A 26,062-nucleotide genomic window follows, 5' to 3' on the forward strand; every position below is an offset into this window, starting at 1 on the left:
TCATCCCAGACACGCCCAAAAAAATTAGAAAAAATCAGAAACTCGAAATTCCCCCAATCGAAACGATGTCGTTTAACAACGACAGCCCATCGTCGTCCACGGCGGCAGCACCGTCGACACTACGCCTTTGCTTGGCGACCAGAGCCCCAGCAATCGCTCCCGCTTCCTCAGCCTCCGCGGCGCAACTCGTTTTCTCCACCGCGCTAGCAGCCACGACCGCTCTATGTGAGAGCCCTCCGTCTGCGTCTGCGAAACCACGCCGGAACAAATCGAGGAGCGCCAGAGCGATTGGGCCAAATCGAAGAGCTGTAGTGCGATGGTGGAAAGGGCAAATTAGGCATCCCACCTAATTAATGACTAAATTTTGATATTTTTAAATTTAGGGCTAAATTTTGATTTTGTATTCTCAATAGGGCCATTCGGCCCTATTGTTTCTATTCACAATTGCTTCTTTCAGTATTTGGTTGGAATTATAAAGTCTTCATATAATTAATGCCTATAAATATATGAAATATACTTAATTTCGATTTTTAACAATTTTAGTCAAAAAAATTCATAAATTTTTAATTTTCTAGAATTTGGTCTGAATTAAAAATTTATCCATATTTAAAAATCATAAATTAATTATGCGTGACCAAAAATTTAATACGGGCCGAACTTTAAGAAAATTAAAAATTTATGTATTTTTGTCAAAAAATAAAAATTGTAATTAGTTAATTAAAATTCGGGTGTACTTCGATTATTTATAGTCAATAAAGCCTTCCTTACCTAAAATATTTCAGTCTTATGAGTTTTTTTTATATGCATGAGGAAGTATTTGAATCAGTTTGAGTAAGATATTACATATAAATTTAATACAGGATATACACTTAAGTTATTCTGACATGAATTATTCTTAGGACGAAATGTATTTCTCCCTACAATTTAAAACTATATAATAAAATAATAAATTAATTAAGATCAAATGAGAGATATACTATGTAGGATTCGTGATTAGTATCATAAATTTATAAGAGTAACGATCTTTGTTTTGTAGAAGATAACAACAATAATTTATAAAAAGAAATTAAGTTAACTATATAATAAAGGAATTTGAGTTAGAACCAATCATTTAATGTGATAATAAATTTACAAACTACTTAAATCTATTTGGAAATTATTCTGACATTGAATATTTGAATGGCATTTTCCTGCACTTTAGGTAAAAGCTAAGATAGGAAAAAGTATAGCCGGCCTATATATATCTTATCTGAAATCAATATAATGTATTAATGTTTATGGGCCACACACACATATTTCTTGGGCCACAAATTATTTTGGTCATGGTTTATGCCTTCAGAATTTTGTTAAAATAAGTATGTTTTATGAAAATACATTACTTGTAAAAGTAGATTAATGATTTGACAGCGATTATTATCATTATAATGTGCATTTTAATTAAGAGGAAAACAATTCTAAGAAAAGTAATCCTCAAATAGCATTTGAAAAAGTAACCCTAAACCCTAACCAGTAACCACCAATATCAATTAGTTAAGTATGATTTGTCAAACTTAATTATATTATCTTAGAGTAAGTTTTGATTATTCAGAAATGCATCCACTAGATTAGAATAAAATTCACCGTCGCATTAAATTTTCTGTTATTTAAAGTAACTAACTTAATTGAGCGAAGCAATTTATTGGTGAGTCAAAATATAATGTTAATTAATTGTTGTAGATTTTTTTTAAAAAAAATTAAGTTTTTCACATGCTATTTTAACATATGTATGTATAACACTATAACTTATTGATTGAAGTCTTTCTTATGATGATTTCATTTTCTTAAAATGTACTTTCATTCTTATGCATCCAAATTATGCATACACTGTGTTTAAAAAAAAAAAGAAAAAAAGAAAACGACATAATTCAAATAAATCGATATCGCTATTTGGTATGAAAAAAATAGTTTTATGCATTTCACGGGGAAAGCACTAATTTTTTGTAAAGGTTCAAAACAATTAAATATTGAATTATTGATTAATGTGACTATCCACTGTAACTATATCTTGGTAATGAGTAATGTTGTCAAAAGATTTATTGTTTTTATTGATTTATTATTTATTAGTACATCCATGCATGCATGCGATGCATGATTAAATTGAAATTAAATGATATTTTAAATAAATAATATAAATATTAAACAGAATCAAAACATAAAATATAATTTAAAAATAAAATATCAATAACTCAATAAAATTCTGAATTTAAAAACGTAATTTTCAGCTATATATAAAGTGTATATATAAAGTGTAATGATAATTATAGTTATTAAATAAATTTAAATTATTTGATAATAAAAATTAATATACACATTATTATTATAGAGTATTCCACATAATAAATAAATAAATATTTTCATATACGGATATAAATAAAAAAGTTGTAAAATTTTAACAAAGAGAAAAAAATAAAATATTTTAAAATTTTAATAACATATTCGTTTTAAGTTAATTTTTTATGATTCTTATACCATATTAAAGTTATTATTACGAACTTAAACTTAAACTGCATATTTTTCTTTATATGGGTTTTTTCCTCTGAGTTATCCATATAGAGGTTTTAACGAGGTTCGACCCTTAATCTTTTTTTTTTTTTTGTGCTTTTAAGGGTTCTCTAGGTTCTTTATTTTCTTTTTCTTATATACAACCGCAATTTTATTAATATTTTTTTATAAATCAAATTTAATGATATTTAAAAAAATATTAAAATTAAAAAAATAAAAGAGAAAAAATGTAATGAAAAATTTGATGGGAGAAGAGAAAAAAAATATAGAGAAAAAATAGACGAAGAAAACTCCTCTTTTATACTCCCTCCGTCCCATAAAAATATAGTATATAGTTTTTTTTTTTTTTTTCGTATATCCCATAAAAATATGCATACTTCATTTATAGTAATAATTTTTTCATAAAATATTAATGTGGAATTTTTTCTCCATCATTATATACTTTATAAAATTTTTGAAATCTGCGTCGTATCATACTATGCACTATATTTTTATGAGATGAGAGAGTATATTATATAGTACTCCCTCCGTCCACGAATCATCTTCCTGTTTGCCTCTAAAATTTTGTCCACCAATTAACTTCATACTCTGCTTTTTTGACATATATACCCTCCCTTATTTATTTATTTATTTTTGAATTTTCAGTTTATTTATTTCCAATTTATTTATTTATTTCCAGCTTATTTATTTATTTATTTATTTCCAGTTTATTTATTTATTTTCCGAATTTAAAGTTTATTTATTTATTTATTTTTGAATTTTCAGTTTATTTATTTTCCAGTTTGTTTATTTATTTATTTATTTCCAGTTTATTTATTTATTTTCCTGATTTCCAGTTTATTTTTTTTTTTTTAATTTTCAGTTTATTTATTTCCAGTTTATTTATTTATTTATTTCCAGTTAATTTATTTATTTTCTGAATTTTCAGTTTATTTATTTATTTATTTATTTTCGAATTTCCTGATTTCCAGTTTATTTATTTATTTTGAATTTTCAGTTTATTTATTTCCAGTTTATTTATTTATTTAATTATTTCCAGTTAATTTATTTATTTTCTTCATTTTCAGTTTATTTATTTATTTATTTTCGAATTTTCAGTTTATTTATTTTCTGAAATATTTATTTCCAGTTTATTTATTTATTTATTTTCTGAATTTTCAGTTTATTTATTTATTTATTTTCTGAATTTCAAGTTTATTTATTTATTTATTTTTGAATTTTCAGTTTATTTATTTCCAATTTATTTATTTATTTATTTATTTCCAGCTTATTTATTTATTTATTTATTTCCAGTTTATTTATTTATTTTCCGAATTTAAAGTTTATTTATTTATTTATTTTTGAATTTTCAGTTTATTTATTTTCCAGTTTATTTATTTCCAGTTTGTTTACTTATTTATTTATTTCCAGTTTATTTATTTATTTTCTCAATTTTCAGTTTATTTATTTATTTATTTTCGAATTTTCAGTTTATTTATTTTTTGAAAATTTTATTTCTAATTTATTTATTTTCCAGTTTATTTATGTATTTATTTATTTATTTTTCTGAATTTTCAGTTTATTTATTTATTTATTTTCTGAATTTCAAGTTTATTTATTTTTTGAAAAATTTATTTCTAATTCATTCATTTAAATGCTTTCATTTAATTCACCTAATAAAATAATACCAAATATTTAGTGCAAGATTAGTAAAAGTAACCACAATACATTAACACTACCCTTTTAGTCTTTTACATCACCTTTACACCACCTTTTTCAGCTTTCTTAAAACCCGTGCCGAACAACAAATAGGAAGATGATTCGTGGACGGAGGGAGTATATTTTTCTTAATCGGGAGCCAAGTGACCCTACATTATGCCTACGATTAGATAATTACAATGGGATAGGTGTAGAATAACGCACCAATCAATAATCAAGACGATGCGTAATTGTTACGCGATAAATGGATGAGTGTTAGATTAATTATTTAATTGGGTCGATTTTATCTAAAAAAATCTATCGACCAAATTAACCAACTATTTTTAGAAAGTTTTTTTTTTTTCTTGCTTTTGGGTACAAGTTTGAGCACGAATTTAATTAAGGTGAAATCGAATAAATTGAACGACGATCGGTGTTTTAATATCAATTTAGTAATAAAATTAGTTGTTAATTAAACGTTTATTACTATCTATCATCTCTCATCGTTTTTTGAATAAATCTTAGTATTTTTTTATTTTTTATTTTTTATCTTTTTTTTGCCTTTTCATAAAATTAATTTTTATTATTACGATTCTTCGTTTTTTTTTTTTCAATATTGAGCTCAATTATATTCAATTAAAACTAATTTTTTTATTATATTTTAATTTTATATAAATATAGAAATATAAAGCATTTATTGTGCATTGTGCGAGTGCAACTGCTATTTATTTATTATTTCAGCGTGTTTGATATTGGCTAATACACTGTATTAGCTAATTTAATACAGATCAATATAGTGTTTGGTATTATTTAGTAATAATGCGGATGACCCGGTTTAATTCCACGACCCAGTATTATTAATCCAGATTTCTTAGGATTAATAATATCACCTCCCCCTAGGATTAACTTAAACCATGATATTCTGTATTTAGCCATGATAGCAAACACCAACTCAGTATTAATAATTTGTCATTATCCACGCTAAATATCCTGATTACAAATTATCCTACATAATCCTTTACTGAAAACCAAACGAGCCCTAAAAAAATCCTCAATGTAAATCAAATTTGTTAAATTTCTTCTCTCTCTTTTTTTGTTGTTGTACTTATTAAAGTGCCTTCCTTCCTTTTTCTATATATATTGATCACAATTATGTCTTAGATTCGAAGATTATTTTTTTAATGTATTTTTTGAGATTGTCATAAATTAAAATTTGTCGCATTAAAAATTTAAAATACTCTTTGTGAACTGGACATATAAAATACTTATTTATTGACATAGTATCTTTTTAGTTGTATCCACGAATACTAAAAGATGTATTTGTAATTTGTCCAAATGCGACGTGGATGCATTATCCTTTATAAAATATGTTGTTTAACTCTAAATTATTATTTTTAAGCAAATCAATTTCTGGGAAGAATTTTAAATACTTAAAAAGGGATCGGTGAAAATAATTTTTGAAGAACTCAAGGGCATGGATGTAATTTGAGCCCCTGCTAATTTATTCTTATTTGCTCTGAAACGGTTACCTCTCCCTCTCCTCTCTCTTTTCTCTCTCTCTCTCTGATAAGACATTAACACACACAATCGATCTGCAGTTGTAGCATACTCGAATTCCTATTTCCTCCAAGGCAATACCTCTATCTCTCTCTGTGATTAATTTTTCTATTCAAACGGTGTGAATTCCTAATTTTGTCTGTGTCTTCGGTTTAGATTGATTGTGATTTCTTATCGTATTTTGTTGTTCTTCGTAATAACTACGCGTGTTTGTTCGACGCATTGGCGCGCTAAAAGGATTCGTGCGATTTATTTTGTGATCCGTCACGGTGTAGGTGATCGGAGATTTATTGAAATGAATGTTTGTGAATTCATCATACGCATTTGTCGTAAATATTTTGTTGAAGTTCCGTATTTCACATTTCGTGGTTTAACTCGTTTTTTAAGAATTCTAGGGCTGATTCTGTTGTTATTGAGCTGATTTACGAGTTAACCACTTTGGCTGATTCAGTATAGTTGAATTTTGTGTGGATTTTGTTTGTGTGAATTTGTTTCCCGGATTAAGTAATTGTGTAGCTGAGAATTCAGTTAATAGTTTCCGAACATTGTATTAATGGTGTCTGTTTGGGGAGTTCTTAGTTATGGTACTTTGAGGAAAAGAACTCATTTGTGACTAAATATTTTTAACTAGACTTGTTCAATGGTTTTTGTCGATATAAAATTTAAAAACTTATCCTCTTTCCGATCCTTTAATTTCATAGTTGTACATTTGAGGAATAGCTGAAGCTCTTTCTGAATCTGGGAATCGCCATAGTTTCGTTTCCGTACATGCTTTGACCGTCTCTTTTGCTGTTGTCGATAGCAGAATTTAGTTTCTATGGCAATGTTATGAGACATTTGGTGGCACGGTGTTTGTAGGTTTTTCTTGTGCACTGGTGGTTGGGAGAATATGTCAGGCACTGAGGAAATCAAAGAGCAATCGGAAGTTGTTATGGAGGATGCTGAGAAGGCCATGCCATCACCGCAGCAGGAAGTTGTGTTCAGATCATTTTCTATATTACATAAGCTGGTAATGTATGTGATTGTATATATTCAAACAAATATTGTATTTTCTTGCAGGAGGAATCTGCAAAGAATAAATATGGTGGGTTAATGCCCAAGAAGCAACCATTGATTTCTAAGGTACTATCATAAGCTTCTTTCATGCCATATGTAGATTTTGAGAATACTCTTTCATATGAAATTTTATCAAATGTCAGGATCACGAACGTGCCTATTTTGACTCTGCTGATTGGGCTTTGGGAAAGGTACTCACTTTCGTAATTGCAGCCTCTTTGCCCGACATGAAGCCTAGTACACTAACATCTATGTTTGTATCTCCACAGCAAGGTGGACAGAAGCCTAAAGGACCACTGGAGGCTCTCCGGCCCAAGCTACAGGTAGTAGTTACAAGAGGAAGTATTATAGAAGAAGGATATTGCTCGATTCTAAATATATATAAAGAAACATGTATTTTTATGTGATCTTTCATCTCTGATACACATTGTTTTTCTTTCTTCAATTGGGTTGTTTCAGCCAACTCAACAGCAAACACGCTATCGCAAGTCTCCTTGTGCGCCATCGGAAGGTGAAGGTATGCATATCCTGTCAATATTTTACTCAGATGCGTAGTTTCTGAAGTTAGTTCCACTAGGTTTTTGGATAACAAATTAATGATAGTCCGAGAAGATGGTCTTTTCTCCCATTGTGCATCAGCATCACACAAGAAGTAATTAGCGTTATCATTTATCTGCACGTAGATGGAAGCACTGCCCAAGGCGAAGATGCGGCAAACAACGAATAAGAAGCTCCGATCCTGGGAAAGTCGTCCGACATCGCCTGCATTGTTGATATTGAAGTTTCGCCTAAATAAAAGACGTGCAAAGAGGATGTTTTAGTGCCTCGATAAGGGAAGATGCACCCATTGAGAGGTCTTCCAGAGCTTATTCCTGTTGTAGATAAGTTTGAGATTTCACATATTTTCAGACTATGAATTTGGAAAGACAAAATCTTTTAAACGTTCCTACTCTTGATCTTTTCACTGTGATAGTATTGCAGCTCATGATATTGGTTTCAGAGAATTTTTGATTTTTTTTTTTTTGCAAGACTAGTTTCTATACAAAAATATGATATTGTGGCATAATCTATTGATCTGAGTCCCAGCGATAAGTATAACCAGAAATAACATGTTAACAGTGAGAGAGGGAAACCATCGCCATCCTTATCGAAGAGGCTGAAGGCCTCCTTGAACTCAGAGATCTGATCGTCCGTCAACTGATCCGCCATTTCTTCTCAACAAGCTGATTCCGTAAGCTTTTTGTGGATCAAGAAATTCTGGGTTGGGATTGTGTTTGAGAGCAGATGATTAGAGCCTTCGCCGATCTGCCACCCCGCCTTCGCCGATCTGCCACCTCGATATTATGTCTTGACGTTTTGACCACCTCGCCTTCGCCGATCTGCCACCAATCCGGCGTTGCTCGCCACCAGCCCGGCGTTGCTCGCAACCGGCTACAGATCTGCACGCAATCGGCCACCGATCTGCACGCCATCTCTGAGCCTGAGACTACAGTCGTCGAGCCGCCGCACCTCTGAGCCTCGCCGCCCCGACACCTGATTCTTTCCGCTGCCTCCGAGCAGCAGCAGCAGAGAGGCGATCGACACACACACAGCCACCGCAGAGAGACGATCAGCACGCAGCCTGCAAGCAGAGAGAGATCTGAATCTGACTTATTCCTTGGCAAAATTCTCTTATCTCACGAGAAGCAGCAACAGCGGAAATTTGGATTCAGATTCGGCCATTTCTCAGAGGCAGAACCCGATCGAGACACCGGAGGAAAACTACCAACACAGATGCACCCGGCGTGACCCAAGGCCGAGCGCACCGGGACCTTGAAAGCCGAGATGCCGCAAACAAGACCCAACAGCAGCAAGAGACAAGAAGAAAACCAAAGCGCCAAGCACAGAACCTGTTTGAGTAAATGCCCCAGACTTCAATCTTTTTGCGTATCTCTAAATAATTGAGTTTCATCTTAGTAAAATGGAGGGAGGTGTTTGGAGGGAGGTGAGGAGGAGAGGGGAGAGATCCAAAACAAAGTTCGAGCTCAGATCAGAGAACCAAGTCAAGCAGCATGAGAAGGGGAACGTTGAGAACTCAATCACCTTCTTTTTCAACAATTTTCCGGAAGGCACATGGAAACAGACCTTGGAGAAAAGCTTCAACAGAATCGGTAAAGTCTTGGATGTGTTTTGTCCAAGGAAGAGAGACATCAAGGGTAAACCCTTCGGCTTCGTTCGGTTTGAGAAGGGGCTGGATTCGAATTGGACTCTGGAAGAACTGAACAACACCTGGATTGGAAGCTACAAGATTAGGGCTTACATCCCTAGGTTTGAAAGGCAAAAAAAGGAGGAAGTTGCTCTGAATGGAGGGACACATCCGAATGAGAATGGGCTCCCATCGCCGAAGAGTAAGGTCTCACAGGGTCCTAGAATCGCGAAAAGATCAGAACTCGTGACGGGGAAAAGAGATGAAGGCAACTCCTACGCGGAGGTTCTCAGGAGGACAAACTCGGGGTTTTCTTGTCCCCCGGGTGAGATCTTTGAGTTCCAGTCAACTGTTGAGGAATCGGCTTGGCTCCACAGAGCATACACAGGTTACATCAAGACGGATTTCTTTTGGGATGAATTTGGTGAGGAAATTCTTAGTGAATGTGCAGAGCATCTGAAAGTTACTCATATGGGGGGAAATCTTACACTTATTGAAAGTGTGAGTGACGCCCCTGTGGAAGAAGCTCTGAAGGATCTCGACGAATGGGCCGGGTTCTGGTTCGAATGGCTCCGGCCGTGGACATACGTGGATTTCAATACGCAAAGAATGGTGTGGACCAAATGGCTCGGTGTGCCACTACAAGCTTGGAATTCCAGATTTTTTGAAGCTTTTGGGGCTCGCTTGGGGATGGTTATTAAGATCCATGAACACACAAAGTCGAAGGAACGTTTGGACATGGCACTTATTCAAATATCAACAGGCATTGCCCAGATCAATAAGACCTTCGAATGCAAGATCGATGGAGCTCATTTCAAGATTCGGGTGGAGGAGATTGACGAGCTTCTTGTGTCTGGTTTTTTGCGGCCTCGGGAAGAGGAATTCTCCTCTGAAGAAGAGAGCTTCTTTGACGATGAGGAGGGGGAGGGTGGCTCGGTCCTTCCGGCAGCGGCTCAGATCATCGGAGAGTTACCTTCCATGCAAAGCAGTGGTGTGGCAGGCCCAAGACCAATGCAATTGCGAGACCCCTCGATTTCTGCCAAGGATACAGCCGCAGTCCCAACTCCCGAAAATGATTGTTTGCATGCGGTGGAGGTGCAATCATGGGATCGGCAGGAATCAGAAGAGGAAGCCCAAGGTAGTTACGGCTCTAGGGACCCACTTCGAAAGGTTTCGAGGCAGAGTGAATATCCGGATGGTTCCCACGTAGTTGCGGAGCAGTCTTGCCCTAATGGGCCTTCAGAGGGATGCACCCAAAGCATTCTGGGCCCTATACCCAGCTCTTTTTGTTTTGGACCCAACGGTAAGGAGATTGTGTGCGGACCTGACCTTTTTTGTAAAGAGACTGGGTCAGCTGGAACTGGAGAGAAAAATGGGCCCAACTGCATTGTGGAACGCGGCCCATTCTACTGCCAACCTCTTTCGAATAACGACTTAGGTCAGGTTAACCCAGAGGAGCAGACACAACGACAGGCAAAGGGAGAAAAGAGAAGACAAAAACAGAGGAGGAAAAGACTTGGCGGAGACATTCCAATCAAATTTGGGCTTAATCGCCTGCTGCAAAATAGAATCAAGAAACCTCACTCAACCAACATGCTTTCGAGGAAAGGGATTGCAGGGAAGGAGAAATCTCTCCTGTTATCTAGCGGGGGTGAAGGAGACGAGGAGAGGGAGGGTTTCCCAAGTAAGGCTCCGATTTCTGAGGAGGTTTCTGCAGAAGTTAACCAAATTCTGGTGGAGGAAGGGACGAGAATATGGGATTTCGGGAAAAAACTTGGCCTTTCTTCTTCTGTTGGTGATCTGGAGATGGCGAAAGAGTTGGGTGAGGCTGAGAAGATCGATGGCGCCGGGGAGAAACAGGTAACAATTTCCTTATGAAGTTGATGTCTTTTAATATCAGAGGGCTGGGAAGTAGAGTTAAAAAAAGGGAAGTGAGAGAGTTGATTCATAAACAGGAGATCGATGTGTGTTTCATCCAAGAAACAAAATTGGAAAAAATGGGGGATGTGGAATTCAATACTATATGGGGTTCCGATGACTTTGGATACGCATTTCGCAATGCTGAAGGCAGGTCGGGGGGAATTCTTACCATTTGGAATGCTTCTAAATTCTCGAGCTCAAGTCAGTGGGATACGCCGGGAGCGGTGATCGTCAATGGGGTGTGGAAAGATGGGAATTTTCGATGTTGTTTGGTTAATGTTTACGCTCCCCAAAGTTTACAGGATAGAGAGCTTTTGTGGGATAAGCTGGAGTTGGTTGCGAGGCAAAATAGAGATCTGTGTGTTTGCTTCGGGGGGGACTTTAACTCGATTCGAAACCTGGCCGAAAGAAATGGAAGGGGCACGCAGGTGTCAGCTAGAGATATCCAGAGTTTCGACCTTTTCGTGAGAAGAAGTGAGATGGAAGAAATTAGACTTCAAGCAAGAACTTTCACGTGGTATCAACCACAAGGGAAGTGCAAATCTAAACTGGACAGATTTTTGGTGAATGAAGAATGGTTGTCAGTTTGGGCTTTCACAAAGGCGAGAGGGCTCCAACGATCGATTTCAGACCATTGCCCAATTCTCCTTGAAACGAATAAGGTGGACTGGGGACCGAAACCTTTCAGGTTCCTCAACGCTTGGACAACTCATCCGGATTTTGACACAGTGGTTCGAGACTCTTGGCAACGTATCGGAATTTCTGGAAGAAGTTGCTTTGTGTTTAAAGAGAAAATCAAAAGATTGAAAGAAGATCTCAAGGTTTGGAGTAAGGCGGGATTCGGGATTGTCGAGGAGAATATTTCAAAACTCAAGACGGAAATACTCAAATGGGACTCTATTGATGATGTGTTCGGGTTGGAAGAGGAAGAGGCTGTTTTGAGATGTGAAGCGGAAGCAAATCTCCTTACTCAGTTGCAGCATCGGGACAGTACTCTCGCTCAAAGGGCTTGTAATCGGTGGCTTAAGGATGGGGATTTGAATAGTAGCCTTTTCCACAAGGCTATTAATGGCAGAAGAGCGAGGAATAATGTTTCGGGGCTTAATATGGACGGGGCATGGATTCAGGAACCCAACGAAGTGAAAAGAATTGTCAAGGATCATTTTCATTCTCAATTCAGGAAAAGATCCAGAGCTTGCCTTAGGTTGCCAGATGATTGTGTTAACCGGAAAATTTCAGATTCAGCAAGAGAGTGGCTTGATCGTTCCTTTTCTGAAGAAGAGATCAAGGAGGCGGTGTGGAACTGTGACGGTGGTAAGAGCCTCGGGCCCGATGGCTTTAATTTCCTCTTTATGAAGAGATGTTGGGAGGTCATTAAAGGTGATCTTCTGTCGGTTTTGAGGGAGTTCCATACTAATGGAATTCTGGCGAAAGGAAGCAACCCATCCTTTGTGGTTTTAATTCCGAAAAAAACCACGGCCTCCGATCTTGGCGACTTCAGACCCATTTCACTTATTAGCTGTCTTTATAAGGTGATTGCTAAAATTCTTGCAGGGAGATTGAAGCAAGTACTGAAGGATATTATTTCGGAGCCCCAAAGTGCTTTTGTGGAAGGAAGGTACATCCTCGATGGCGTGGTGGTGCTGAATGAACTGATTGAGGCCGCAAAGAAAAAGAGAAGAGGTCTTGCCATGTTCAAAGCTGATTTCGCCAAAGCATACGATACGGTGGACTGGGATTTTTTGGACAATATGATGGAGATGATGAACTTCAGTCACAGATGGAGAAGGTGGATTTCAGGGTGTCTTCGCTCGGCGACTACTAATGTCCTTGTAAACGGGAGCCCCTCCGGGGAATTCCAGCTGGAACGTGGGATTCGTCAAGGTGACCCGCTGTCACCTTTCCTTTTCCTAATCGTGGCAGAGGGGCTGAATATCCTCACGGAAAGAGCAGTGCAGAGGGGTTTACTCGAACCCTTCAAAGCCGGAAATGGGGAACTTCGCGTATCACATCTCCAATACGCTGATGACACCATTTTCCTCGTCTCAGAGAAGGTTGAAAATGCCCGAGCTATTAGGAGTATTCTCAAGATTTTTGAGGTGCTTTCGGGTTTGACAGTGAACTTTGACAAAAGTTGTTTTTTCGGAATCAACATCAAAAATGAAGAGAAATCAGTTATGGCAGATCATCTTAAATGCCGTGTTAGCTCACTCCCAGTCAAGTACCTCGGAGTCAAGGTTGGAGGCCATCTCTCAAGGGCGACGGACTGGGCTTACGTGGTGGAAAAAGTGGAAAGAAAGATCAACGGTTGGAAAACTAGGAAGATCTCGTTTGCCGGAAGGGTTACTCTCCTCCGGTCGGTGTTGCTCTCCATCCCTATCTACCACCTTTCTTTCTCAAAAATTCCGAAAAATGTGTTAACAGCAATTAGATCGCTGATGTGCAAGTTTCTTTGGGGGGAGGAGAAGCGACTAAGAAGATTTGTTGGGTCAAATGGGAGGACCTGTGTTGGGAGCACGGGGAAGGGGGACTTGGTCTTAAAAATTTGGGATGGTTCAATTCGGCACTTTTGGCTAAATGGCTTTGGCGGTTTCTAATGGAAAAAGAGTCACTTTGGGCGCGAGTGATTAGGAGTAACCATGGGGAAATCTGTTGGGATGACGGGGGTTTTCGTATGGAGGGGAGTGTCGATTCTAAAACTGGGTGGTGGAGAAAGGTTCTTAGTTTGAGCTGGGGCCCGAACGGGAAATGGCTCAGGGAGAATATGGAAATTCAAGTTGGAGACGGGGCAGGCTTTATCTTTTGGAACCATCTGTGGATTGGAGAAAGTAGACTCTCCGATCAATTCCCAAGACTCTATCGTCTTAGCAGCAACCAGAATGGATCAATCTCGAGCATGGGGGAGTGGAAGGAGGGAGAGTGGGTGTGGAGTTTCAGTTGGAACCGGGAGCTTTTAGAAAGAGAGAAGGAGCAGGTGCAGCGTCTAGTCAATATTATCAAACACGTCCGAATTTGTGAGGGGAAAGCTGATAAATGGAGATGGAAGGCCTCAAAAGATGACTCATTTACAGTCAAATCCGCCTACAAAACTATAAGTGCAGCGGATGGCCGAAATTCTATCAGGGGGAGTGATCTGGAACTTGCTATCATCTGGAAAGCCCCGGCACCACCAAAAGTGATCACTACAGCGTGGAAAGCTATTAGAGGACGAATGGCTACGTGTGAAAATCTTTTGAAAAGGAAGGTGAACATCCAACATCAGGAGGCTTTATGTGTTTTCTGCAAGGCGACGATCGAGACGGCAGACCACCTATTTTTGAGCTGTGATAAGGTATATCAACTGTGGAGCGAGGTCGTGGCTTGGCTTGGCAAGCAAACGGTTCTGCCGTGCAAGGTAAAAAACCACTTTAACGCCTTCATCAATCTTGGTTGTAAGAAAGAAAAACGTTTCCTACTTAGTGTGTGGTCTGGAGTTATTTGGAGTATCTGGAAAGTGAGAAATGAGTGTAAATTCCAACTTGGCGAGTGGAATTCGTACAAGATGATTGTTGAGCTTAAGTCGAGATTGTGGAGTTGGATGACGATCCATAATGTGCAGAAATCAACAGAGGAGTTCAGGAGTTGGTACACCGCAGCTTTGCCTGGAGAGTCTTGAGCGGATGTTTTTGTTTGTCTTCTGTTATCCCTTTCTCATCTTTTTCTCTCCCCTTTGTATTTCTTTGGTACTGCTGGTACCGGATCAATAAAGTTGCTCCATTTTCTGCTCAAAAAAAAAAAAAAAGTATTGCAGCTCATGCTCTCACGTGTAATTGTCACTCGTTTACTCCTTGCTCTATATTTCAATTTTCTCACCAAAACCAATATGCAAACGATAGTACTTTGGCAACAATAATGTTCATTGATATTGTTGTTCTTGTGAATGCTACTTATAAAGAGCATTTATCCCTTCAGACCTAAAAATTCTCGGTCAGTTGTTTCTGTCACGGGTTTTAATGAAAAATTATTTAGGATATTAACTGAGAAGAAATTGGGTAAATTTGAGGAACTTACTAAAATGGAAAGGTACCCGCAATATGGGGTGTAAAGGGAGTATTATACTTGTATGCATGAACAGAATGTGCTAGACTGCTAGTTAGGGCTGTGTACGAACCGAGCCGAGCCGAATACCTCCAGGTTTGGACTCGGTTCGTGAAAATTTTGGTTTGGCTCGAGCTTTAAAATGAGCTCGAACTCGGCTCGCCTATATAATACTAAGCTCGAGTTTGGTTCGAATTCAACTCGTTAATTATTCGTTTATCTCGAGCTATAGCTCGCTCGAATTTCGAGCTCGATTTCAAATCCGAATTCAAATTCGATTTTAGATTCAGGCTCGAATTCGAGCTCAGTTCGAATTATTTATATGTTAAAATTTCATTAAAATAAAAAATTATAATTGCTCATATATTTCTAAACTATTTATAAGTCATAATTTATAATTTATTTTTAACAAATAGATAATCTATCAAGTTAGTTGTAAATTAGTTTTTTCATTACGAGGATTATTTTTATTATTCAGAAAATATTTAACAAATGAAATATATAAAATTATTATTTAATGAACATATTCGCGAGCCTATTCGCGAACATATTCGTGATCCTATTTGCAAACCTATTCGCGAATAGGCTCGCGAAGATACGAGCCGAACATGTTTGCGAGCTCACGAGCCGAACATGTACAGACTCGAGTTCGACTCGATGATTTTATCGAACTCGGATTCGACTCGTTTAGAAACCAAACGAATTTCGAAAGAGCTTTTTTCGAGTCGAGTCCCGAATAGTTCGTGAACCGCTTAGTTCATTTACAGCCCTACAACTAGTAGAGATTCTACTGGTGCCTTATCGTTCTATAATATTTACTTTCCTTATCAAAAAAAAAAAAAAAAAAAAAAAACTAGTAGAGATTCTAGAGAACAGATGCTAAGATAATTACTCTCTTCGTCCCACTTATCTTGACATACTTTTATTTTTAATTTGCCTCATTTATAATGACAATTTTCAAAAATAGTATGTGGACCATACTTTTTCTACATAGATTAAATAAGTGATCCTTACCAATTTTACACTCTTAAGCGCATCGGAGGACTCGAACCTAACATATCAGGTGTTGGACATTAATCTCCTACCATTAGGCCAATACATACACATTTACACTCTTAACTCTTCATTCTTAATTTTCGTGTCCAAACTGAACGTGCACTCTTAACTCTTTACTTTTAATTTTTGTGCCCAAAGCAAACGTGTCAAGATAAGTGGGACGGAAGAAATATTTATTTTAGAAAAATGTATATTTTGAAAATTCAATAAAAGAAACGAAAAAATAAGTTAGCAAAATGTATTTCCCACTAAAAATTAGGGACTTAACTGCAAATGTGAAGGGCACCATGGGTCCCACTGGGCTCCACAGTCGGCAAAACACTCATCGGAAAAAATGAAAAATTTCATCTCTACTTTCGAAGCAATCAAAGAAGCAGTTGATGGTTGCTAGCCACGGATTTGCGGAGCGCGTGTGAGGGTTGGATCTGCTGCAGCAATGGCTCCCCGTAACAGCTCTGCTCATCAATCTCAACCGTTGCCGCTGGTAGTTACGCTCAACTGCATCGAAGATACAGCCGTCGAGCAGGAATGCCTCTCCGGCGCGGCGCTAGTCGAGCACGTGCCGCTCAGCCACCTCGCGGACTCGCGGATTGAATCCGCCGCCGCCGTCCTCATCCACTCCCTCGCGTTCCTCCCCCGCGCCGCGCAGCGCCGGCTCCGCCCCTGGCAGCTGATCCTCTGCCTCGGCTCGTCCGACCGCGCCGTCGACTCGGCTCTGGCCGCAGAGCTCGGGCTGGATCGGCTGGTCCACGTCGACGTGAGCCGGGCGGAGGAGGTGGCGGACACTGTTATGGCGCTCGTTTTGGGGTTGCTGCGGCGCACGCATCTCCTGTCGAGGCACGCCCTCTCCGCGGCGGGGTGGCTCGGCTCGTTGCAGCCGCTGTGCCGTGGAATGCGGCGCTGCCGGGGACTGGTGTTGGGCATTGTGGGGAGGTCTGCGTCGGCGACGTCGTTGGCTAGCAAGAGCTTGGCGTTTAAGATGAGCGTGCTCTATTTTGATGTGCAAGAGGTATGGTTAAATAGTTTTGTTGATTTTCCAATTAGATCTTTCTATTTATATCTTGTTAGTTTATATTCCAGTAGTGATGATGATCTAGTTTGATCCAGTGAAGGCAATGGTATACATTATTTGGTCCAGATGTTTGTACATTGCACTGAAGCATATGGTAGTTTCCATTTTTTGTTTTACTGAAATATTTTGTTTTTGATTTGGTGTCTGCCTATGATTAACGAGGATTGTGGACTTTTATGCTGTTGTTTTAATCTTTAATAATGGTTATCGTTGCTGTAACACAAAGTTGTGATGACTTTCGTGTTGTTTGTTGCTTTCATAGGTTAATTTTTGTGGCAGTGGAGATTTAGCTAATCTTGAACATTGTGGTGTAACTTATGATTCTATTTGATTTGGTGCATTTGTTGATTCTATATGTTTGCTCATTTTGTTTTTTCTTTTCTTAATATCTTCTTGTGATTGAGGTTATGCTTATCAGATTTGATGCGGGGAAGTCAAATTATTTAGATACAGGAAGCAATTTTTTATAATTCTTCTTACATCTGTATGTAGGGAAATCGTAGAGTAAATAGGTCTTCCATAGGATTCCCACCTGCTGCTAGAAGAATGGATACACTTAATGATTTGCTTGCTGCAAGTGATGTTATATCACTGCACTGTGCTTTGACTGAGGAAACAATTCAAATTATGAACGCAGATTGTCTACAACACGTAAAGCCTGGTAATTAAGTGTTATAAATATTGATTGATTTTTTATGCTTTGTTTGTTTGATCCATCTTGCTTATGAGGATGCCACTGATGACTGATCTGCAGGGTCGTTTCTTGTGAATACTGGTAGTAGCCAGCTACTGGATGATTGTTCTATAAAGCAACTTTTGCTTGATGGCACTCTTGCAGGCTGTGCCATAGATGGTGCAGAAGGCCCCCAATGGATGGAAGCATGGGTACGATGAATAATAGTATAGGGTATGAATGTGATGTACAAAGTAGTTTAGAGGATCGCTTACTTCTGTTATGAAAACCTGTCCTGAAACTGCATACATTTTGCTTAAGTTTTGGCTATGCAACCTACTTAATGAAATGAGGCTTTTCTTCCCTTTTCAAGTGATTACTCAGTTAGCAATATAGATTAGTTTGTTTAGTTGGTTTTTACTGAGTTACACTTTATAATTATGTGTTGTTCATGCAAAATGTCCATTGGAAATAGACTAAAACGAATGCATTACTAAGGAATTTTGGAGTTAACTGGTATAGCAATTTCATGTTCAACTGACTTATATGGGTATGATTAGAGGCAATTAATATTTGATCATAACAACTCCAAAACAAAGTGTAAAATTTGATATTTGTCGGTACCATAGTTATGCTTTTTTATCCTGCAATAATCATTCTATGACCTATTTCAGGTTAGAGAAATGCCCAATGTTCTGATACTGCCTCAGAGTGCAGATTATAGTGAAGAAGTATGGATGGAAATAAGGGAGAAGGCAATTTCCATACTGCAGCAGTTCTTTATTGATAATGTTATTCCTAAACATGATGTGTCTGACGAGGAAGAAGACGAGGAAAGTGAGGTGGGCTATGAAAGACGTCTCTCAATGGAGAATGAAACTTCACATCAAGGTTCTGTCTGTGACAGAGTGACTGGAGATATTGAGCTACATGCTGAAAGCTCCCAGAAAAAGGTTTTGAACCAGGCCAAAGATACCTCATCTCAAAATCAAGGTTCGATTTTGTCTCAAACTACATCCAACAGATCTGAACTGAAGCCAAGTAGATTGAGTAAGAAGGCTAAAAAAAGGCATGGTCATCATAAATCTCAGTCTAAAACAGATAATTTAATTTCTGGAAAAGAAAGCATTTCTTACAGAGAAGATGATGCTAGTATGAGTGGCACGGATCAGGTGCTGAGTTCTAGTTCACGTTCTGCTTCTCCCGAAGAATCAAGGAATCATAGGAAGACATCAATTGACTCAAAATCTGAATTACGTGCTGCACTTCTCTTAAAATCGAGCATAGAACTTGGTAAAAAAGTGGGCGAGCTGCTTAAAGATGGTTATATTATAGCTTTACATGCCAGAGATCACCGCACACTTCATGTCTCAAGGCAAAGAGTTCAAGGGGGTGGTTGGTTCTTGGACACGTTGTCAGATGTAACAAAAAGAGATCCTGCAGCGCAATTCCTGGTTGTTTCTAGAAGCAAGGTGCGAAGTGTTTCTTCTTTTCCCATGGGATGTTCTTCAATTTCTTAAAAACTTTGCAAAAAACTGAAGCAAGCCAAGGATGATAAATGTTGGCAGGGAAATTAAGAATCTGATTGTTTCTTTTGCTTACGTTGTTTGCAGGATACATTTGGTTTTAGGTCATTTACTGCTGGGGGAAAATTGCTACAGGTAAACTAGATTGAGTTGGGATGAATTTATCATTTTGTATTCGTTCAATTGCTGAAAGGGAAATAGTGAATATGTATGGGTATATTTAGGGGACGTTATCTTTGATGGATTAGCCTTGATAGATTAAAATAGTAAGGGTAATCCCTTGTTTACTTTGATGGATTGAAACTTTGGGATATTCCAAGGCCCTTGATTATTTTTATCATGTAAGCTAGTTTTGCTTGATTCCTATCCCATTGAAAAAGTGGGATTGGAGAAATCCTACTATTAAGTATAAAAATACTCAATCATATATCTATTAATCATGCAAAGTAAACGCCCGCTTAGAACATAACTTAATACTTCATGTGGGGTCTGAGATGGTTTAAATTGAAGCTTCTTTATTAAATTTATGAACATTGTGCTGTCGATATTTTCATGCTTCTGATTTATTTCGTTTTTTCCATATTAGTTATAGTGACAAATGTTCTTACTTCATTGATCTTTGGTGACGGCCTATAGGAAAGTTGCATGGTTGAGTACGTGGATTCCAATTTCTGAAAGATGAATCATGATTACAAGAGCAACACTGTGGCTCCTATCATTAATGAGACTTGATTTCTACATTCTCATCATGAAGACATTAACTTTAGTTGAAATTTGTTTTTATTAGTTTGATTTGAATGAATTACATTGCAGATGACTGTCATTCTTGAGATACATCTATCTTGATAAACCTTCAGGTAACAATGTGGAACTACAGTGATGAGCTCTTATTGTTTTAACTTTGCAGATAAATAGAAGAATGGAATTTGTATTTGCTAGTCATAGCTTCGATGTTTGGGAGAGTTGGACGCTTGAGGGTTCTTTAGAAGAATGCAGGCTGGTGAACTGCAGAAATCCTCTGGTAAGTTCTTATTCTCTCTAGAAAATATTATCAATTGATGAAAGGTTTTAAACTATGGAGCCATAATGGCTTACACCTAAGGCAGATGTATAATACAGTAATACACAGTGCGTACTGAGGCATTAAGTTTGAGCGGAATTAGTTCTAACACAACTAGCCAATGTTTAAGATAACAGTAAACGTTGATGACCGTATTGAGCAACTAATTACAAAACGAAAGGCTCAACTTATTCGAGTGGTCGTACAGACATGGAATATCATCTTCATCTCCCGGCTGAACTCTCTGCTCTTATTATTGTTAATGCAGGCTGTGTTGGATGTTCGAGTTGAAATCGTTGCAGCCATAGGCGAAGACGGTATTACTCGTTGGCTTGATTAGGTTATTGAAACTAATTCTTGACCTCATTTTTGACTGACGTGCACACACATTTTGTTTACTCTGAGCTTTGTGATGTATACATATACCAAGAGCTCATGATATTCCAAGAATCTGCATTTGGTGAGATATGAAAATGAGTATTCTATCTCAAGCTAATAACTCAATTTTCTGCACGAAAATGCCATTTCTTTTTGTGGATGAATTATTTAAACTCATGCTATTGGATCCTGGAAAATGATAAGTAGCATGAATTATTATCATGTCTTATTGAAATTGGGTACTAATTTCAAGTTCTTAGTTTACATCCCTTTAAGGTTGATCTAATTGTTAATTGGGTGAATTAGTGGGCAAAAAGTTATTGACTGCGAATACCACTAATGTTTTTAGGTTGAAACAATCGTGTATGCACACTATCTAAATTGGAGGCACATTGACATGTTCTCTAATGATGTAACAATACCAAATATATTACCCTATTTTTTTTTTCATACATTTTGAAAACATATGTTGCTTTTAAAAAAATGTTACTCCATTATAGACTATATATGTTTTAATAATCTGTAAGTGAAATTATTAGTAGAGTGAGGGTCCACTTTAATTGTGAGTGGAATTGTATGGATTATACTACAAAAGATGGAAGTGACAAATTTTTTGTTGATGGATCGAAAAGAAAATCATGGTAAATTTTTCGTGGATGGGGGAAATAATTGATTCCACTAATAATCTCGATTTACAAACTTTAATTTTGTTGAAATTTGTATGATACTCTCTTCGTGCCACTCTATTTGATTTGTATTTCTTTTCAGATTATCCTATTTGATTTGACCTTTTTTTTATAATCAATTTTTACTAAAATCGATATAAGTTCATATATTTTATACTCCTTTGGTCCCAACTTTTAATATTCACATTTTCATTTTAATTCGTCTCACATTTTGGTATCCATTTTTATTTTTAATAGGGGTTATGGCTAAAAAATACATGAACTTTGAAAAAAGTTGTAATTTTCACCTCAACTTTCAATTAAGTAATTTATATTATTGTTGTAATTTTCACATAAGTTTGACTTTCAACGAAATTAGAGCTTAATTGACAATCGAAATTAAGTCAAATATATTAATTTTTGCCTTCTTAGACCTCCGAACTTCTAAATACTCATCATCATTAGAAGTTAGATCAACATCGGGTGAATTTTTGATCGTCAATTAAGCTCTAATTTCGTTGAAAGTCAAACTTAGGTGGAAATTGCAACAAAAATATAAATTCATGTATTTTGACATTTAATTGAAAGTTCAGGTGAAAATTGCAACTTTTTTTAAAATTCATGTATTTTTTGGTCATAACCTTTTTAATAAAAATAGGTGGGACTCTTACGCCACTTTAATTATTATAACAGTCACATAAAAGGTGAGACCTTATTTTCACTAACAACGCACTCAATCACTTTATTAAATTCGTGTCATTCTCAAATGGTTACTAAAAGCTAAGACTAACACACTCAATCACTTTATTAAAATTTGTGTCACTCTCAAATGGATACTAAAAATTGGGATAAAGGGATTATTAATTTTTTATATATATAATAATTATGTTAAAAAGAATTATAGGCAGAGGAATATTAATTTTATTTTTGAAAATAATTATGTTAAAAAGAATTACAGGCCAAATGAGACGGAGGAATATGTTACAAGAACGGCCCGCTCCAATCACACTTATCTCTTCTTCTATTTAAACTAAAAAGAAATTTATATTTTACCGGGAAATCGAAACTTCTTGAACATTCCATCCAAAGTTTTAACTAACTAACCAACAAATATCCGCCACGTGTACGGTCCATATCGCTCCTGCCTTGTTTAAACCTCCACCACTCTCATTTCCAACACTCCAATTTCATGGTATTTCACAACAGAAATCAACCAGATAATTAAACACGAAGATTTCCACAAATTTCACCAAAAATAGAAAAGAAAAAGAAAATCAAGCAAACCGGCAATCAAAATTTCAAATTTCAAACTGCTGAACTCATTTGTGTATACGGATTCTATCCAACTTCTTCTCTTTTTTTTTATAGCTTTGAGTCGTTGAGCTTCTACAGTCGATCATATATGGTTTCGGTGCACCCGAATCCCCATCCGGGTCAGGGTTTTACCCATTTATACAATTTCCACTTGGGCGGGGATCCGATGAAGGCAGCAGAGAACAACACGGCGTCGTACTGGAGCGCCGCCGCCGCCGCCGTGGATGAACCCGGAAAGAAGGTCCGCAAGCCTTACACGATCACCAAGTCGAGAGAGAACTGGACTGAGATGGAGCACGAGAAGTTTCTAGAAGCTCTTCATTTGTAAGTACTCGATTAAGGAATTCATGGTTGTCTGTAATCAATTTGAAGGTTTAATTACTTATTAGTACATTTGATTGAGGCGCTCTCTCACACAGATTTACTTTCCTACTTCCAGATTTGATCGTGACTGGAAGAAAATTGAGGCTTTTGTTGGCTCTAAGACAGTAATCCAGGTAATTTCAAGTTGATTCTCATCTTTGTTCATGTGCTATACATCGATTAATTACTGGAATTCATCTTGCTATCATGTTCATTCCTGATAAGAAGCAGTAGAAAGTCTCATGTCATGATCAATAGGGGATTTTTTAGTTCCTTGGTCATCAATAGGATAATTTAGTTGTTTAGGGTTTAGACTGCAGTGTGATCCTCAGGATTTTTTGAAAATGGGGGCTGTGTTGCAGATGCTAAGCGATATATTTTGCAGATTCGCAGCCATGCTCAGAAACATTTTATGAAGGTTCAGAAGAATGGAACGAGTGAACATGTTCCTCCTCCACGTCCAAAGAGAAAAGCAGCTCATCCTTATCCGCATAAAGCCCCCAAAAAAGGTTAGCTCTTATTGGTTTATCAATGAGTATCGCGTTGTTCGGTTCTTCCTCCATGAAGTCTTCTCTTATCAATTGTTCTACTTGTATTTCAACCTATGCAGTTGCCTCTCAAACCTCAGAACCGCTGTCTTCAGCTGCTCTTCTTGACTCCAAATATGCTGTGGGGCCTCAATCAGTGTCAGTGCCCAGAAATATAATTAGCAGCAAATCTCTGTATCATTGGACTCCCACGGTGCCAACAGGCTGTGCCTCTCCTATGTCAAGTGGTTTGTATCTACGATTGGACATACCGATCTTCTAGATTTTTTAAGATGGTGGTGTTGAGATCTTTATATTGTTCTTGCAGATGATTTTGCATTATCTGGTGGTGACATGAACTGGAGTAGCAACAGTGATGACATTGCTCTTCACAGATGGACGTCTAATGAGACGAATAGCCAAGTAAAAGAAAAAGTGATACGAAAAAGAGGTCTGCTTCTATTGCTTCTCTCTTTTGATCGGTCATCATGTTGGATCTGATGATAACTAGTAGCTCAGAGTTTCCATTGGTAAATTTAAACCCAAACTCGACCATTCCGTGATTCTGTTATGGGTGTACAAAACTTATCTTTGAGACTTTCTGGTTTTGGGACTTAACTGCTCGGTTATGTAACTATGCATTTGCTACTTCAAATATATCTGCTCTACATACAGCTAATTATATCAAGAAAGAGCGTATCAGATTCTTGCCCGAAGAGTTAGTGGATTTAGATAAGTGCTTTAATGTTTGGTTATTTGCATAATATGTCATCTCTTTTTTGTGGTTATCAATTTTACTACTTCCATTGTTGCAGCAGCTCTACCAGATTTTGCTCAGGTTTATCGCTTTATTGGCCGTCTGTTTGACCCTAGTGCCAGATGTCACTTGACCGAGCTAAAGAAGATGGATCCCATAAATATCGAGACGGTTAGTCAAATTTTATCTGCAATTTGGTTTTGAGGTGATATATCTATATAATAACCAGATCTCCCAAACACTTTTACTGGCTTTGTATATACTCGACTTTACCCTTTTCTAGATGTCTCATGTAAGAATTTTTCATGCAATTTTTTTATTTCAAAAAGAGGATGTTCTCTATCCTTGGTCCTTGGTTTCAGAATTTAGTGGTGGCATATGTGATCCGCTTATTCTTTTCTCTACTTTTTTTGTTTGTTGAAGATCTTAAATGTCCTGTACAACTTACTTCAGGTGCTGATGTTGATGAGCAATCTCTCAGCTAATTTGGTCAGCCCTGAATTTGAGAATCATGTAAGTTCCTGACATGCACTCACTCTTGTACTCTTTTGTTTATGAGCGGATTATGTGTGTTCGTGTTGCTTCTTAGCAAAATGTTGTTTTCTTTTTTCCTAGTACCATCTGATTGCTCCAGTGACTATTTCAATTGGCTCATGGAATCAATGATGTTCTCAAGAAATTATTAGCAATTTCTTGTGCATCATTTTCTAATTACTGGATCATAGTCATTATTCTGCAAATGTAAATTTGATTCTACTCCCTACCTCCTAGGCTGCCGGCTCTTATCCCAGTACCCTATCTTGAAAGGTAGCTTATCATTGAAATGGACCCATGCAAAGGCTTCCTATAGATGTATGCTTTGTGGTTATATTTTGCTCAGTTTTCTGTTTGAATATTGAGATTCAATCTGAGTAGGGATTAGCCATTGGCTTTGCGGCATAGGAACTATTTGATCGAGTATTGTCCATGTGTCAGAATGCATTTTTTGAGGCTAGTGTGGTCTCAGGTGTCGTTTATATGATTTCTTCATCTTCCCCATCAATAGATTAAGAGCTAGGTTTTTGTGCCATTATTCATTTGCTATGGTTTATAGTCATGGCTCAGTTGTTTAGCTATGAATTTTAGCAACTATACCATATATGTTGTTTAGTGAGCTTTTAGTTGAAAGCTTGCTTGAGATGTTCGTGCGTAACAAATGCCGGAAGTCGGAAGTTCTTAATGTTCTTCTTTGGTCTAGTAAAAATATTCTAACGCTCAAAGTTGCCTCTTGTCTGGATTGTTGCAGAAGAAGCTGCTCTCGTAGTACAATGCTGACATTCAAAACGACCACACGAGCAGTGAAACCTCTTCTTAGGAGTATTGCAAGCATGAAAGCTCCTTGTTATGGATGAACCAAATTCGGGAGTAAATAGCAAGTTATCTTTTCGTTTTTTCTTGTCATAACTAAATTTGGAATCTAGCTGTTCTTGAGGGACAAACATTCCACAGCTGTAGTGTGTGTTTGTGTGGTTGACAGAGGCATATTTTATTGCATCGCATCCTCTGGAATTGATTGTGGATATCAGATTGCAATATGTCTATATATAAAGTTGAGGCAATCAGTTTTTGAAATAATCTATCCCACTTATCACTATTAATTTTTTCAATATCTTTTTTTT

General features: G+C 37.0%; 3 protein-coding genes across 9 annotated transcripts; all 3 read left to right on the forward strand.

Moving 5' to 3' along the window:
- Positions 1-5,682: 5,682 nt before the first annotated feature.
- LOC130999019 (uncharacterized) lies at positions 5,683-7,795 on the forward strand. The gene is made up of 7 exons (XM_057924488.1): positions 5,683-5,849; positions 6,634-6,748; positions 6,835-6,897; positions 6,975-7,022; positions 7,101-7,154; positions 7,291-7,348; positions 7,515-7,795. Exons 2-7 carry the CDS (start codon positions 6,665-6,667, stop codon positions 7,556-7,558), a joined length of 351 nt encoding a protein of 116 aa, XP_057780471.1. The 5' UTR covers positions 5,683-5,849; positions 6,634-6,664; the 3' UTR covers positions 7,559-7,795.
- An 8,492-nt stretch (positions 7,796-16,287) lies between these two features.
- On the forward strand, positions 16,288-20,891 carry LOC130999020 (C-terminal binding protein AN-like). Its single transcript, XM_057924489.1, has 7 exons — positions 16,288-17,078; positions 17,634-17,802; positions 17,896-18,026; positions 18,489-19,286; positions 19,428-19,475; positions 20,248-20,361; positions 20,669-20,891. The coding sequence occupies exons 1-7, from the start codon at positions 16,506-16,508 to the stop codon at positions 20,738-20,740; spliced, it is 1,905 nt and encodes a 634-aa protein (XP_057780472.1). The 5' UTR covers positions 16,288-16,505; the 3' UTR covers positions 20,741-20,891.
- Positions 20,892-22,617: 1,726 nt separating this feature from the next.
- LOC130999021 (protein REVEILLE 3-like) lies at positions 22,618-26,018 on the forward strand. 7 transcript variants are annotated; one of them, XR_009093375.1, is made up of 8 exons: positions 22,618-23,081; positions 23,197-23,254; positions 23,506-23,629; positions 23,731-23,895; positions 23,976-24,098; positions 24,323-24,365; positions 24,463-24,575; positions 24,858-24,916. XR_009093375.1 is itself a non-coding variant. In XM_057924490.1 (8 exons), exons 1-8 carry the CDS (start codon positions 22,846-22,848, stop codon positions 25,705-25,707), a joined length of 897 nt encoding a protein of 298 aa, XP_057780473.1. In that variant the 5' UTR covers positions 22,618-22,845; the 3' UTR covers positions 25,708-26,018. The 7 variants fall into 7 exon arrangements, 3 of the variants coding, with proteins under 3 accessions (XP_057780473.1, XP_057780474.1, XP_057780475.1); XR_009093376.1 differs by having other exon boundaries at positions 24,466-24,575; XM_057924490.1 differs by lacking the exon at positions 24,323-24,365 and adding an exon at positions 25,690-26,018 and having other exon boundaries at positions 24,858-24,917.
- The last annotated feature ends 44 nt before the right edge of the window (positions 26,019-26,062 follow it).

Source organism: Salvia miltiorrhiza, chromosome 8 (assembly GCF_028751815.1).
Source record: "Salvia miltiorrhiza cultivar Shanhuang (shh) chromosome 8, IMPLAD_Smil_shh, whole genome shotgun sequence".
In the NCBI taxonomy this organism is placed as follows: Eukaryota; Viridiplantae; Streptophyta; class Magnoliopsida; order Lamiales; family Lamiaceae; genus Salvia; species Salvia miltiorrhiza.

Excerpts from the sequence above, each read along its gene's own strand:
- LOC130999020 (XM_057924489.1), top strand. The coding sequence starts at position 16,506 with ATGGCTCCCCGTAACAGCTCTGCTCATCAATCTCAACCGTTGCCGCTG. Across the intron at positions 19,287-19,427 it reads TGGTTGTTTCTAGAAGCAAG|GATACATTTGGTTTTAGGTC; the intron begins GTGCGAAGTGTT and ends CGTTGTTTGCAG. Across the intron at positions 20,362-20,668 it reads TGAACTGCAGAAATCCTCTG|GCTGTGTTGGATGTTCGAGT; the intron begins GTAAGTTCTTAT and ends TTGTTAATGCAG.
- LOC130999021 (XM_057924490.1), top strand. The coding sequence starts at position 22,846 with ATGGTTTCGGTGCACCCGAATCCCCATCCGGGTCAGGGTTTTACCCAT. Across the intron at positions 23,896-23,975 it reads TGCCTCTCCTATGTCAAGTG|ATGATTTTGCATTATCTGGT; the intron begins GTTTGTATCTAC and ends TTGTTCTTGCAG. Across the intron at positions 24,099-24,462 it reads AAAAGTGATACGAAAAAGAG|CAGCTCTACCAGATTTTGCT; the intron begins GTCTGCTTCTAT and ends CCATTGTTGCAG.
- LOC130999019 (XM_057924488.1), top strand. The coding sequence starts at position 6,665 with ATGTCAGGCACTGAGGAAATCAAAGAGCAATCGGAAGTTGTTATGGAG. Across the intron at positions 7,155-7,290 it reads CTCTCCGGCCCAAGCTACAG|CCAACTCAACAGCAAACACG; the intron begins GTAGTAGTTACA and ends GGGTTGTTTCAG. Across the intron at positions 7,349-7,514 it reads TGCGCCATCGGAAGGTGAAG|ATGGAAGCACTGCCCAAGGC; the intron begins GTATGCATATCC and ends ATCTGCACGTAG.